At 43.2% G+C, this 15,951-nt stretch overlaps 1 protein-coding gene across 2 annotated transcripts; it reads left to right on the top strand.

Annotated features, from left to right (window-relative positions):
* The first annotated feature begins 1,905 nt into the window (after positions 1-1,905).
* Positions 1,906-13,004, top strand: sh3d21 (SH3 domain containing 21). 2 transcript variants are annotated; one of them, XM_084026827.1, is made up of 16 exons: positions 1,906-2,325; positions 2,800-2,957; positions 3,048-3,105; positions 3,824-3,933; positions 4,355-4,445; positions 4,665-4,726; positions 4,810-4,849; positions 5,989-6,083; positions 6,401-6,502; positions 6,820-6,871; positions 9,188-9,238; positions 9,330-9,447; positions 10,244-10,403; positions 11,248-11,444; positions 11,949-12,067; positions 12,208-13,004. In XM_084026827.1, the coding sequence occupies exons 1-16, from the start codon at positions 2,322-2,324 to the stop codon at positions 12,510-12,512; spliced, it is 1,722 nt and encodes a 573-aa protein (XP_083882953.1). In that variant the 5' UTR covers positions 1,906-2,321; the 3' UTR covers positions 12,513-13,004. The 2 variants fall into 2 exon arrangements, with proteins under 2 accessions (XP_083882953.1, XP_083882954.1); XM_084026828.1 differs by having other exon boundaries at positions 1,911-2,325; positions 12,004-12,067; positions 12,208-12,494.
* The last annotated feature ends 2,947 nt before the right edge of the window (positions 13,005-15,951 follow it).

Here is a 15,951-nt window from a genome sequence, read left to right as displayed (position 1 = left end):
AGTATGTATCTATAAGTATGAGAGCAATTCAGGTTTATCATTTAAAAAGCCACTTGATGGCAGCAGTGGTTGTTTTGTCATGAGCTAGAACGCCACCAGTTTGAACAAAAGCACATCTAGTGTAGTGTTTCTCAATGGGGATGGTACCACTACCGCCCCCTAGGGGTCTCTCAGAGAATGGAAACTGACATTGGAAGCAATATGTTTTAAAAGGGGGGAATTGAGCAGTTTTGAACTGGCTTTTTTTCTGAATCACTTGCCAAGCTTTTCTAAGGAACAGCAGACTCTATGCAAGGTTGATTATTTTAAAGAATATTCTGACTTTATTCTTGCAATTACAACGCTTCCCCTCCAACTATTACAACTTTATTCTCACCCTCTCAGAGGCCACAGATATGTGGGATATGTTTCGAATGTGTAGACGGTTTTAAAAAGGATCAGAAATCTTTCTGAAACACACAAGCTATTCAAATGTTTGTACATTATGTCAAATTAATTAATGTATCATTGCGGTGAACAGCTGCCATGCATGTTTAAAGAGTTTACTTCAACATAGAAAAGCCATTGAAGAGGCGCCTCAGAGCCTTGTTACATTAAATGGAAGTGACCATATTTGGACTGTGGAGGAGCGACGGCTGGATCTGATGAACACAAGTGGACACAACCTTACTGGATCTGGCTCAATCTGGATTCTGGTGTTCACAAAGCATTCATAATCCGGGTAAACTTTACAGTTAAGTGTCATTTTAGTAGCTAACTGTATTGGTAGCGTGATAGCAACCAGTCAATCACAAATTAGCCCCGCGCTAATGCATACGTCGCGTAAAGGTCTGTTTGACTCTAAAAGGACCAGAATGTACTAAATGAACATCATGCTGGATTGAAGAAGACTTGAAACTAGAGATTGAGACCAAGTGAGAAGTACTTCTGCGTTGGCTTCACTTTTCAGCACCAGAGGTTACTGTCCAGCTGCACCCGGTCTGGCTGCACCCATAACCACAAACATTGAGACTCATCCTGATGTGGCTGCCATGCAACAGAAGGCCAAGATGATCGGATCACCTTTTGATGAAACCTCTCAGAACCTGCGAGTCCTCCACCCAGACTCAGCTCCGACCCTCTGACATTTAAGGGTTGTTTACTGGAAACATCAGTGTAAACACTCTTTTGTCCACTAAGACTCCAGTAGAGTATCTAATCCAGTAATGTGAAGGGAGTTCAGGCACTCGAGGAAGAAAATACTTTTTCTTATAGTGGCTTTGATGCATTAACATACATGAATTAACGACCTGACGAAGACTTATACTGGTGGAACATGCTGGCTCTGGCTAGCTACCAAAATAAACACTTTTCTGTTTACCTCCCTTGTTAGTCTTGGATTTGAGAGTCCCTGGATTGGCATCCGCAACCAGGACGCCTGGCATTTTTTATTATATTCTAAAAAGAACTTGTTTTATTTTACCCTTACTTTGGTTTTTTTAATTGGAATTGGAAGTGAGGCAGTTTTTACACCTCATTTGTACTTTTCTTTTTCCACAGCAGTTACTCGATGTTAGCCGAGAGAAAACCTTAACGGGGCAGAAAGGACAACATCTTACACAAACGTGGAAGACCGAGAGGACTGACATTCAAACGGGGAAGATGAGGAAGTTCTTGAGTGATGACATAGTGACACAACATATTGTGTAACAATGAATGTACATTTTCACCTTCCTGTAAAAATGTACTTTGCTGCTTTTCTTGGCAACACCATATATACCCGTGTATATATTTATATATACACATATATATCAGCTGGCTTTGCCTCAAGGGGTGAACCAAAACAACACTACACTCAAACAAGCTCCTCCCAATAAGGGAGGGAGTTTCTTGGCAACACTATCAGTACAGAGATGTGGAAAAGAGCACAGCAGCAGGATTTACGGTGCGATTGTTTTAAACTTTTATCGTCTAATATTTGTGCGATGACCAACGTCGTCACGCTCTATTCTAAGTCTTTGAGCTTTGTTCCTTCGCTATAAACCTGTCTTACCTGTTCTCCTCCCATTCCCTCCCTCTGTCCTCCTCCTCTCTCACCCCTCTCCCTCTCTCTACTGCATGACCCATCCTACTCCTTGCTGCCGACTTGCCATGACTAGCCCAACTAAGTTGCTCAATGTTAATGTTTGACAAGTAGGAAGAAGGGCCTCGGCTGCCATATCGCTCTCTCTGAGACAACACAACCGCACTCTTTCACTTCTCCTTCTGCTCCACAAGTTTGTCTGCTGCCTTTGTGAAGGAATTACATATTCAAACCCGAGGGAGGGAGACAGGAAAACACCATGGGTGAGTCCATGTTCTTCATTTTCTAATAAACTGGTGGCATTTTTTTTAAAATGTTTTCAATGCGCTCATTTGCCTGATGATTCAATGGTAAAAACATGGCGAAGTATTTTAATTTGGCATGCAAAACTGTGTATGGAGGCCATTGAATAACTTTGCATACACTGAGATCTTCAGTAATCTGTAACACGGTGATATATTTGTAGGAACACAGAGGTGATTTTATCTTAGTTGGCTGGCTAATTTGTTTTAATGCTGCAGGTAAACATGTTTTTTCCACTTTGCATGAAAGGATTAGTTTTTATTTAAAGTATTTTCCATAATAATCTCCGAGCTCATACCCTGCCTGGCCTCCACTGGGGAGAGGGTTTGTCGTGGTGAAATGTCAGGCCACATCACTTTGTCAAGCAAAGCACAACGGCCTTTTGTGCAAAGAATCACTCATGATTTTCTGCCCCATTTGCCCCGCCACTGCAGAGGTGCTGGTGCTGATGGCGTTCGAGGGCACCATGGCCGATGAGCTCACAGTGCGGATGGGGGATGTGGTCAAAAACGTCACCAAGGCCGGCGAGGAGGGATGGCTGGAGGGCGAGCTGCGAGGAATGAGAGGCATCTTCCCCGCCAACTTCGCCAAGGTCAGCCGACGCTAGCTGACCCACATTGTCGTGTCCCGTTATACTTCATGTTTGTCTTACATACGCCTCGTTTTTGGGTTTTCACTGCAGGAGGTGCCCGTCTACTTGATAGGGGACAGCAAGAGGGAGCCACGGAGCATCAGACAAAGTACGCTGCTAAGTAACGAAACAATTCAATACGTTTATTCTTTTATGGGGACGATATTAAATATGAAAACATTTTTGTATCCTGCTCTATTTTTCACTCGCCTATCACAGCAAGCTAGCTAGCTCGTGATGATATTTATGATTATCTGTGATCAACTTTGTTTGTTTTTTTTTTATTTTATTTAAAAAAAAAAGGTGATAAAATGCTCTACCTTCCCATCCCTACTTTCAGGATCTGGAGTTCAGCCTTCTGGTACATTGTACCGGTCCATCAGAATTGATTATATCACATTTAATGTACTCAAAGTCATCATCGCAGGTAGAAATCGGCACACATTACAATACGAAACCATCTTATCTCAGCTTGTAGCTTGAGCCGACTCACAATGAACAGTGACGTCGCAGTTTAAAAGCCGCTATTCCGACATCGTCTAAAAAACATGATGAAAGTCGTGGTTAGTGCGGCTCACCCACTCGGCGGAAGCACAGAGAGGAAGCCGACCTTAAATATACGTTCACCTCACAAATCCTAATTATAATGGGAGATAAAACACAAACGGTCTTTGAGGGATTGGACGCGTTGGAAGTGTTGATCTTCGTCCTGTCGGGACTTGAACGACTCTGCCTCTGAACGCACCGTTATTGAGCTCTGGGTTCTCCAGCAGATTATAAAAACCTTCACATCTGTCCGTTGATGTGGTTCTTTTGTGTCTTTGCAGCGAAGAGGATGAAGCAGACGAGGAAATGCGAGGTGGCGTTCGCCTACAGCGCCCTGAATGAAGACGAGCTGCCGCTTGTCATCGGGGAGACGATAGAGATCATCAGAGAGGTAGAACCCGCCCCCCCCTCACATGGCTGCTCACGTTTGAACTCAAATAACTGCTCTCAGAAAATGAGCTTTCAAGCTGCATTGTCTGTAGATCTGGGCGTTGGTGAGATGTTTGCTCGGTCAATCTGCCCTGGGCAAATAAAGAGTGCTTTTCATTCGAGGTACTTATTGATTGTTTGGATGTTAGATTCTCTTTGTATTTGTCCCGCCGGGCTGACAAAGCACATTTTCCACAAACAAATGACGTCTTTACCGATTCATGTGAACCGATCGGACTAGTTCAGAGAGTTCCCACGGACGATCAAGTAATGGAGAATCTGAGACGGATCGTAACCTCTGGAATGTAAAAGAGACATTAAGTGTTGCAGCCACAGAACGCTAATCTGGTCTTCTCACGTCTCTCCTCGTGTTTAATCAACAGATTGAAGACGGCTGGTGGATGGGGGTGAAAAATGGCCGAGTCGGAGCATTTCCATCAAATTTTGTCAAAGAGATTTTTGTTTCCCCGAAAGGTCGGTAAAGCCAGAAAACGTTTGTTCACTTTTTCTGCAAAAAAGTTTACATCTACTTTTTTGTTGTTGTTTACTTTAAATTGCTTTATTTCGTATTATTTATCTATTTTATACCTATTTTTTTCAAATTGAGGAAATTCATTGTACAAGTAAACATGTTTCTTTACCGTGCATATGATAATAAACACTTTGAATCTTTGAATTTTGAATCTTTTACAGACGCCAAGTACAGCGAGGGCAAGTCGAGACCGAAGCTCACCGACGCCGTGTTCAACAAGGAGGTACGTGACGCAGAAATAACCCGTTCCTGAAATGCACAAAATTGTTCACCTTTGACCCCAATGTACTGTGTGTCCTCGTGAAGATATCGCAACGGACAAGTGTGAGGAACAAAGCAAAAAACGGTGAGTCATGTTATAAAGCGCTATGAAAGCTAGTTCTTAAACTGTTTGCACAATCATTCGAGGGGTTACCCTCATTTCAGACACTTTCCTGGTTTTCAATAGCATTTCAAACGCAACAGGTCTATTTATACTTATTATATAATTAGACATGTGGTAATTAATCTACTTTTAATGGTCAATAAGGGGGGTGGGGTTAGTGCTGGGCGGTATGACCAAAAATGTATATCACGGTATTTTTCAAAATGATATCGGTTTCACGGTATTTGACGGTATTTTTTTTTTCAAGCACGACTGGGTGTTAACCTAATTTTCTAATAATTTAGAGAATAATTACTGCAGTAAATTGGCTTGGACTGACATATTTTAATGTCATAAGGAGGGAATATTGTAGAAAAACATTAATGTCCACACTAGCATTAATGATGTGAAGGAATCGGAATGCATGACTGTTGCAGTCAAAATACAGAACCCTTTATTGTTTTGCAACTTGAAAAAACATCTTTTGTAAACCAACTGGCTACACAATGTAAACAATACGTCTCCTGTAACTGCAATATGAAGACTTCTTTATCCACTGGACATCAATTAAGGCCTAATCCATAAATAATATTGAAACAAATAAATTAAAAAAAGAAATGGATAAACACGGCGAAAGTTTCGGCAAAAAGAAACTTTCGCCGTGTTTATCTATTTTTTCACCGCATCTTACGCTCAACACAGGCTGTGCTCTCGCATGCTGCTTGTTTGGTGCAGCTGCTAAACAGCCCCCTCTCAAACAATGTCCGGCGGCGCGACGTTCCGCCGCTCTGCGTTCCCGACGTTCATACGCTACACACTCACCGGTATTGGGGCATATGAAAAATGCATATCATAAACAAAAAAACCACCGGTATTCGGTATGAACCGGTATACCGCCCAGCACTAGGTGGGGTCAATTATAAATACTTCCCAGCGTGCATGGCCTGATTAATCACTGCACATCAGAGTGGAACACACCAGTTTACAGCTTTTATCTCCAGTTCGTCACAGCCTCTTTCCGGTTATAGGTTAGTGATGTGAAGGTCGTATACAAGGCTGATAAGATAATCATTCATTGTTAAAAACGGACTCTGACGACATTATCTCTTGCCTCTCCTCAGTGGTGGAGTGTTGCCAGGTCATGTTTGACTATAAGGCCAAAACAGTTGACGAGTTGGACCTGAAGAAAGGAGACGTGGTCGTCATACTGAGCAAGGTTTGATCAAATTAACTGCCCTTGTTTCGTGCGTGTTTTCCCACGAAGTCACGCTCTAGACAGAAACCTACGGGTGCGAGTGCTCGTCATACAAAGTACTTGCCAAACCAGTTGTGTCACTTTCAAGGAAACACATGACACACGTTCTACGTACCAATCATCATAAACAAATCATATCACAGCATCCAAAACAAAACAGTTTGATGAATTGATAATGAGGCTGCTTGACCGCTCGGTAACCTCTCAGCAATTTGGCGTCCCACAGGGCACTGCCATGTTTGAGCTTAAAAATGTGACTCTTTGATCTGCATCTAAAGGAAACCGAAGATGAAGGCTGGTGGGAGGGAGAGCTTAACGGACGCTGTGGCTTCTTTCCTGATAACTTCGTCATGGTGATCCCGCCGATGGGCAGTCTGCAAGTGAGTGGACCGAAACGCAGGAATACCGCTTGTCGGACTGGACTGCAACCTCTACCATTTGCATGCTTTATATAAACTCATATCTGTTGTACTTGTTAAAAAAAAGTGCCTAATGTCAGTTCATCCTTAGCTGGTATTTGTGTCGCTTTAACGAGTCAGCAGCCGGTGAGCAATGAGTCTTTCCTCTGTTTTGGAATTACTCACTGAAAAACTTCCCTCCGTGGAAAGAGCGTGTGAGGAAAGAGATGCCTTTAACTCAGAAGGGGACGTTCCCGCCAGCCTGCTGAGGGTTTTTGTTTTTGTTTCTCCTCCTCTAGTCCGGGAACACAAGCCAGCTGCCTGTACGCGACATCAACAAGAAGCTCTCAGGTAAGAGGCTAACATGCATGTTGAGCCTGAAGGCAGGAGCTGTGGCTTCGTGTTTGAGAGGCCTCGCCTCTGAGTCATGACTTCTGGCAGCGGCGTTGTTGAGCCTGGCACCGTGCGGACAGCTGGGACTGTTGTTTTAGCAGATGGAGCGATTGGAGGCCGTGTGTTGGCAAAATGGTCCCATGATCAATGTCATTATTTGCCTCTGAAGCAACTTGAAGCCCTTTACCACATATTCTTTCACAACATTAGTGAGTCGTGTACTTTGAGTACTTCAATTTCATGCTACTTTATACTCAGATTGTAGTTTTCATTCCACTTTATTTATCAAGCAGCATTCGAATGATTAATACAAGCATATATGCAACTAATACATCTTAGATTAAGCTACCTAGCAGTACATTAAGTAGGATCATTATAGCAACACTATATGAGCCATTCAGGAACATTTTGATGCCAATATTCTTTTATTATTTCTGAATGTTGGCGTTGCTATCTTAACTTTGGGTAAACATATGAGAATCCACGATACATCAGAAGCATCTGGCCTTCATAGTTGAGTTTTTGCACCCCGTTGATTTATTCATTTGATGCCAGAGACTGTTTTCACCGAATGTCTCCATGATCAACATGTTCCTGCCACCGTGATCTTGTGCTTTTAGATTAAACACACTTTATATAATGATGCATTAGAAGCTGCCGGTCATGTCTAATTCAGATATCACGTATTATCTAGTCAGCATGCAAAGCAGGTCGGACATGCAGGAAACTCACTTAAGCTCAGGTGCTGCCTCTCACAGAAACCTTCAACAGTAGATATTCTGTTCTCCTTATTATAGTGTGTTCATTGTGAAAAAGCCAAGTAAAACAAACTGGCAAATCTTATCACACTGCAAATTAAACCTTTGGCCTATGTGGGATTTCTGCTTTCTATTCTGTTTTTCAGCTTTGTTCCAAACTTTGAATAAATGTAACGATAATTCTAGGTTGTAGATTTAATTTGTAAAAGTTGAACTTCAAAGTATTCTAAATGGGTGTTACAGTCAAAATGTTACTTTCTTTGGTGTGGAGATGAAGAGTGAAATAATGACCGTTAATGACCTTTTGAATCAAATCGATGTCGACGTGAAGTCTGCGGTCTGCAGAGCAGGATGTGACTTCTTGTCAAGATTCGGCTGAGGTCTTCTGTCTGCGGTGTTAGTTGCACATTTTGCACATTTTTGTGCAAACAAAACATAAAAATTGTTTTTTTTAAAAACAGTACATTAGACCTCCTGATTGGTTGGAGATGCGAGCTCATGGAATCAGGTTAACAAGCAGGTGAGACAACGCAAAGTGCTCAGCCAATCAAAGATGCCACCTGAGTGGATTACAGCATGAACACAGTGTCAGGAAGTCTCACATACTACAGCGAGATGGGGGATGGTTAGGCTGGTCATGTGACACGGTTCAGGAGTCTTGGAGGAAACGGGGGGGAGGGGGGAGGAGGAGGAGGAGAGCTCTCTCACACAGATTTTCACAAGAAGCAGCACTACTGTCACTGTGGATGGTTTGCTTGAGAGGGAATGTTGGTAAGGTAGGCTTCCTGTGTTCTCATTCCTTCTTCATCCGAGTTGAAGCTTTGTGCAGAAAGATCGTTTTTTTAGAGCGTTAGAGTGTTTTTTACTTTACTTTAGGATTTGTGCTTCTATATATGTAGCTCTCACATTATCTCAGTTCACTGAGGCGTCATAGTCCAAGCATCTATCGGTGGCTTTTTATTTCTTTGTGATTTTATTTTCTCTTTGGTCCCCGGTGAACTTCTTCAGACCCTCGGGGCCGTTACTGCCACGCTATTGGCTGCAGCTGCTACCTGGTCTGCTCCAGGGATGCACATATTCTCATGCAACTGCTCACAAACTAGATTCATTGAAAGATCGGTGGCATTTTTTGTCCCTCGGCTAAATTAAACCATGATACTTTCTGGGGTAAGCACATGCAAATTGTTATAATACATAAATAAGCCATCTGATCTTTACAAGCCATTAAGGATCTCCTTTTATTAAGAAACCTCCCCTGCATGAGGAGAGAAAGCAAATTATTTATCTCTGGCAGGTTTGCTGAGTGTGCAACAACCTGCTGTATAAATTATAATATTCATAGTGTTACACGTGGTGACACCTGGGGAATACACTGCAGCTCGACAGCTCCTTCAATGGAGTTGCTCGGGGAAACATTTGAAGCTGGCTGATGGACTCAAAGTTTTTGTGTGTTAAATACTTTTAATATTTCACTGAAAATGCAGCTGCTGTGGTAACAGTTCCTCCTCTTTTTCAGTGAAGACAGACGCCTCAGCGATGGACAAGAGCGGTCCAGTAAAGACAAAAGGTAGAGACGGCAGCGGCTTTTATTGGAATTAAATCATTACAGTCTAATATCCTACTAAAGGATGAATAACGCAGATGAATCTGTTTTACAGATGACAAACCAGACATTAAGGACCTGAGGAGCAACCCTCCAACCAAAGTCAAGCTGCCGTCCATCAACAGGCCGAGCCCGCCTCCCGTCAAAGAGAAACCCAACAAGGTTTTACCCAAGTGAGTGATGCCGAGGCCCAAGTGAACCCTGACGTCGTCGTAGAGAGAGAGAGAGAGAGAGAGAGAGACTATGGCGTCCAACCCGGAGTCGTGAATAGTGATTCATTCGCAACCTTTCCAAAGCAAAAGGGCCTTCAGGAAATGTCAGGAACACTCTCAGTCCTTTGGTCTGGCACCGAGCGGGGCCTTTTAGATGCTAAAGGTTTTGGTTGCCGCCACCAGTTGCCATGGTGACCCCTTAAAGAAGAATGCCAGGATGACCGACCTTTAGCAGCTCGGTGGAAAGTCTGGGATGAGTCAGATCGGGTCTAAACAGACGAGAGCAGGCCCATTTCCTGTTTCCTGAGTAACACACACACACACACACACACACACACACACACACACACACACACACACACACACACACACACACACACACACACACACACACACACACACACACAAAAACAAAAAAAAACGGCCCTGTCTTGAGGCGCGGTGCTGATGGGAAACTGTTAACCACCTTTCCAGCTTCTTTAAGAGTCGTTAAATTTCAAACCATCTCATATCTACGTCTAACCGTCGTATAAAAGGTTACTGAAGCTGGGACTCTGGGGATCGGCCACCATCCCATAATAAGTTAACAGAAAAAGACAAACACAGAGACTTTCAGTCTTCAGCTGCTGAGCTCTGCACCTGCACCATCAGAGTTCAGGAAACCACCGGAAACCAGCTTAACAGCTTTCCCCCCCCCTGATGTTCCTCTCTGTTATTTACTGCAAACCTTGTTACATTTGACTTTTTTCTCTTCCAGCAAAACCAACGGAGATGCGACTCCTTTTCCCAAACATCTGGAGGAGAAAGAGGGCGACCAGTTCGATGGAGTCGACGTGCAGACCGATAAACTCTGCCATCCTACAGCAAACAGAGCCAAACCCCCCCAGAGGAGACCGCCATCAGGCCTGGTTACACAAGTACGTCCAGCCTCTGCTCCAGATTTATCACAACTTTCACCCTCGAAGGCCCGAGTGAGGAGTTACATAATGAACCTGCCAAACCACATAAGTGCTGCTCACCAGCACGTCTGCAGATGACCTTTGAATCTTGAGATTATCGCTGCAACAGTGAGGCTACTCCCTACTTTATCTTCTGCATAATTGTTTGGTAAAAATACTTGCTTTCTTAAAATGGAACCGAACACACCTTGCATTTCTCTCATTTTTCTTCTTCTTCTGTGGTTTGCTTGTCTGCAGCCTGCATGTCGTGACTCATTTAACAACAACATTCAGGAGTCTCTTCACTGCAGCAGATGAGATAACACATTCTGCACTTGCACCAGTAATGCAAACGTGTGCAGGCACTAGTGATAGACACGTCCCACATTACAGCTGGGTGTCGAACCTGGTGCATGATTTAAAAAATCTGATATTCTAATAGTTTTCATTTAACACACACACACACACACACACACACACACACACACACACACACACACACACACACACACACTACAGAAGTAAATGCAATGTGAACGCTGCAGCAGTGAAAGGACAAAACAAAAGTCTGCCTTCAGGCCCGACTAACGCTGAGGATACAGGAAATCACATGTATTAAAAGATTGATATCAGGATATTATGAATCGATATTAGATATTTCAAATCAAAAGGTTTCAGACAGGAAGTACCTGGCTTCTGCCTGATATTAAGCCTCACTAGTTTGAATGAAAAAAAAAAGAAATATATAAAGATATTTATGATTCTACATTGCATTTGGAAATATTCTTGCAATGAATGAGTGGTCTGTGTGATGTCATCATAGGGTACAGAAAATCTCCTGCCATCGCCCGGGAAGCCCGATCCCCGTCCCAAGACGCCGCCTCCGGCCCGACCGGCGCCGCCGAAGGTCGTCGTCGATGCCAAAGCGGCGACCCACAAAGAAGAAGTGACCATGGAGAGCCTGCAGGCGGAGATCAGGGAGCTGAGGATGGCTCTGGAGCTGCTGCAGACGCGACACGAGTGAGTGCTGTTCACTTTCACCCAGTCGGTTTCAGAAAAGGACATTACAATGACTTTAGTTTTTTATAAGCGTCAAAAGAATCTTGAATTTCTGGTTTGTGGACACGAGCACAGGAAGAGACGCAAACCTCAGAGACACAAACATGAATAGCTTTGATTTGCTTTGATACGCGCCATCACAGAGGCCCGGCGGCTGAACACGAGCCACGCTGTTTAACCCGTTCAGAGTCCTCGACGTGTGATTGCAGCCTCAGTAGCTTTAATTAGGAGACTCTTTGGAGTTGTGAATTTAAAAAAAAAAGGCTTAAAGGCCGAGTCATTTGGGAAAACAGACATATATAATTATTATTAAATAATAAATTGATCAGAAAGTTGCTACTGGTGCTTAATTATAGTGATCAAGCTACTGTTTACATCTCATTGACCCCAAAGTAACACTTCTTCATTTGCATACATGTATTTATGAATTTGACTCGCTGGTGGTGTACTTCTTGACCTATTTAGACACACCCATGTCTGCAAGCTCATCTTTTTTTTCTCTCCCGTCTCTTCTGATCAGCCGAGACGTGCAGGAAGTGAGAGACGAACTGGGGGAGGAGAGAAACAAACGAGTGTCTCTGCAGGTCAGTGAGGCGTGCCTTTGACTTTTGCATTTATGCATTTATGTCTTCAGCGCATCGACAAGAGGAAGGGAATCCAAAAAGCTGTGGTTCCCGAGCTCATGACTGTGGTATAAGTGATTATATATTTATTTCCCATACAGGAGGAAGTACAGAGTTTGAGAAAGAAGCATTCATCCTAACTTGGACCCTGACTGCCTGTCGGTCTGACACTGTGCCATGCGGGATTTCAACCTGCACATTCAAACAAGAGGAACATTTTTCTGACGTGGAATGGGGGACGAAGTCGACAAGCGAGTTCTCCTGCACACACACACACACACACACACACACACACACACACACACACACACACACACACACACACACACACACACACACACACACACACACACACACACACACACACACACACACACACACACACACACACACGAGCGAAAATTAGAAAGCAAAGATGGACAGCTGTTCCTGCACTGGACCGGAGAAACTCAATCCTGGAAAAGACTTTTAAATATATATCGTTTTTACACATTCCAATGCTGGAAAATACACTGTCTTTATTATTTTTACTGTCGTTTTTTTCTGGACTTTTAATATTTTAAACGACCAATGCCTCTGCAGAATGTGTAATATATGCAGCTGTACATAGGAGGACATATTGTGACGTCTTTTGCAAAGACCTACATGTTCATGTTTTAAGTCGGGGCATCGTTATTGTGAATGTCAATACCTGAAGTGTCCAAAACATGAGGGCTGTTGACATGCAGGTGATTTTCTGCAGCAGAATGTAAATGCTGCGTTAAGCCACAAGGGGGCAGTGTAGGACTACGCTGCATCAAGAGAAGTGTTGAAATTGGTAGAAGTGACTTTACATGAGAACAGAAAAAACATCATTCCAAAAAAATAATAAATGTGTTAAGATTCAAGCAAATGTTAACGGAGAGTGCTTTTATGAAACTTTATTTTAAAAAGTGCCGAAAATCTTCGGCAGTTGAAGACTTTATGGTCAGCTGCATTTTTTTTATTTATTTTTTGCAGTTAAGTGTCACTCAGTGTGAAAACCCTGAAGACGGTGACTCATCACGACGGATGTAGAGAACATGGGACTTAATGAGAAGATGCTTCGCAGCCACAGATCTTTTTAACTCCATCTTCAGAGTGAGGAGTAGAAATCCGGTCAAAACCACCAAATGGTGGCGGCGACGGCGGCGGCGGTCATGGTGGTGTGCTCCTGTCTAAACCTTCTTGTGTTGGCCACTGTAGAGCACATCTGGACCACATCTGGAGCCCATCAGGGACCAACTTCCATGGGAACGCACTATTTTTAAAAAACTGTGTTGAATAACGGTCTTTAAAGGGCACATTCCCCTCTCGGACAAGGGGGGAGATGAATGAAGCTACACAAACAAAAGGGTCAGCTGATAGCGGCGAACCTTTCTTTAACCCTGCAAACGTGAGTGAAGACGTTCAATAATGTCGGCGATGACGGGCGACGCTGCGGATTATAATACGAATGTTTGACTCGTGATATGTGAGGAATGTAAGTGGAGGAAGATGGAACTGTTGGGAGGACGGAGAAGCGAGTGTTGATAAGTGAAGCATTTTGGAGCTCAGAGGTCAAATAAGAAAAAGAACCTCGGAGTTAAAATTAGAAAATGGAGAAAGAGGAGCTGATGGAGAACAGGAAATCATATACATGACCGCATGGGACATGGCAATAAATCTGCTGCATTTAAAAATATATATATATGGAGCATTTTATTGAGAGGAAACATAACGTTTGTGCAATTTTAGACTTTAGGAGGTTTAAAATGTGGCCGTTATGATAAACTGATGTATTAAAGCTGTGGTTGAAAAGACTAAATGAAGCCAAGGATGCTCTCATCTGGAATCAGCCAAAGAACCACAAAGAGATCTTTCCCACGCTGTGCTGTGAGCCTTCCCGCTTATGTACACTTCATTTTTATACATGTATTGTTTCAAAAACGCTATAATTACCATAAGATATGTCTCATTACACGAGCGCCATGATTACATCCTGCACAATGCAAAAGAGCCTGTTCAAAATCTAGTAAAACCTATTTTGGTCCCTGTGATTGTGAGGAAGGAGCCGGTCTACATGAATATAATCATTACTTCAATCGACGCCGCTGATTTTCTGAAACGCCCGTGACCACATGAGAGGCTTATCCAAGACCTTGACCCCCCAAAGGCAGACCTGAAGACCAGTCTGCTCCTCCGGCACAGTTTGTACTTTGAGGAGGACTCCAGCAGGAAGGTCTTGGCTCGAAACCAAGACCTTCCTCAAGAGCAACGCAGAAGTTTCTGGAGAATGTGGACACCAGCCACGCACTGCTGAGGATTTATTCATTTCCCCTGATTGACGTGCCAAGAATGCATACTTTCACCACTGACTGTATAAAATACCAAACCACGAAAGGCTTGTGTTGATGTCGACACTCACACCAACGTTCTACGTCTTTCCAGAGATGTAGGGACTCCATTATAAACCCGAACCCTGCACGACATGCCACACAATGGAGGAAGAGATTTTATAGTTAGGGAAGATCCAACGGAGCAAACCGGGATCCCATGTAGCAGAGAATCATGAGCATCAGCACAAAGGCAGAAACAGTACGGAGGCCCAAAGCTGTCACAAACGTTTCTCTAAGCCAAACACATCTGAAGGAAATGTGAAAATGACCGATAAAAGCCGATATCACAACATCACAGTGAGATCATGGTGTAAACAGGCTGCAGAAGGACGACGGCCATGTTTACGCTCCACAGGCCAAAAAGCACGTCCCTGAAAACAGCGTCGACAACATGGAAGTGAAACACGATGTGAAGCTGCTATTAAAAAGGCATCAAAGCATCAGAATGCAATGAGGAGACGTTAACAGCCAGCAGACTCCAAGACAAGATCTCTAAAGAGACAGAACTTAACAAAGATTTGGCACCAAATTTGTATTTTGAGTCAATCCTAATGTTTTCCAATTGAACATCTTAGTTATAATAAATGTAATTACCACCAAACGCATAGTACAGCCGAGGCTGACGGGGATGTCATTCGTTTGCAGTAATAGATGTTATAATAGGTTATAAATGTAAATGGTGACTTATTTGAAAAGTTAGAGGAACACTTAAGTTACTAGTAAGTTAGTAAGAGTGGAACATAAGGCAAACTCCTTGTATGTGAAAACGGAAACAGAAATTCCTCCAATAGCGTTGCCATTTCACTTAGAGGCAAACAATGTCAACCTGCTGGTTAAATAAAAAGAAATCAGGGATCAGCTTGATTATAGATCAAGAAGATTATCAAAGTTATCAGGATCCCAAATGTTTCCAACGCCAATCTTTCTAAAAGCTGTGGAAATATTTCACGAAAAGACAGGGGATCACTTGCCATAAAGGATGCATCCTCTGGGAAGCAGGAATGCCTGTCCCCATCGAGCCACTAGATGTTGAATCCACGGATCAGTTCGTTTGATTAAAGTCTGGGAGAATTTATAACCCGGGATCCTTGAATATCTGTACATCATTCAACAACAGCTTACTCCAGAAATCCCCGACACCTCCTGGGTGGTCAGGGGACGACCCACATCTGTGGGGTCAACCCTCTGGGGACCCTGAATGTACGAAATCCCATCCAATCCATCACACAGACATCAGCCCAAACCCAGGCAAGCCAAAAGGTGTTTTTATAGTCAAATATGACAAAATGTGAATATCACAGTGTCACCTTTCCAAGTTTCACATGGAAAATACATGGAATTCATGGAACTAGTCTGGGTCAATGTGAAACCAGCAACTAGTCTGGGTCAGCCTGAAACCAGCAACTAGTCTGGGTCAGCCTGAAACCAGCAAAGGAAAGGTTTTATGAA

This window comes from Eutrigla gurnardus (assembly GCF_963514095.1).
Source record: "Eutrigla gurnardus genome assembly, chromosome: 14".
Taxonomy (NCBI): domain Eukaryota; kingdom Metazoa; phylum Chordata; class Actinopteri; order Perciformes; family Triglidae; genus Eutrigla; species Eutrigla gurnardus.
Note: the sequence above shows the minus strand (reverse complement) of the source record. Positions and strands in the feature narration are given on the sequence as shown.

What these genes read in the sequence shown, in the direction of transcription:
- sh3d21 (XM_084026827.1), top strand. An exon ending in ACGCCGTGTTCAACAAGGAG is followed by an intron (nt 4,727 to 4,809) that starts GTACGTGACGCA and finishes GTCCTCGTGAAG; the next exon opens with ATATCGCAACGGACAAGTGT. An exon ending in CATCAACAAGAAGCTCTCAG is followed by an intron (nt 6,872 to 9,187) that starts GTAAGAGGCTAA and finishes CCTCTTTTTCAG; the next exon opens with TGAAGACAGACGCCTCAGCG.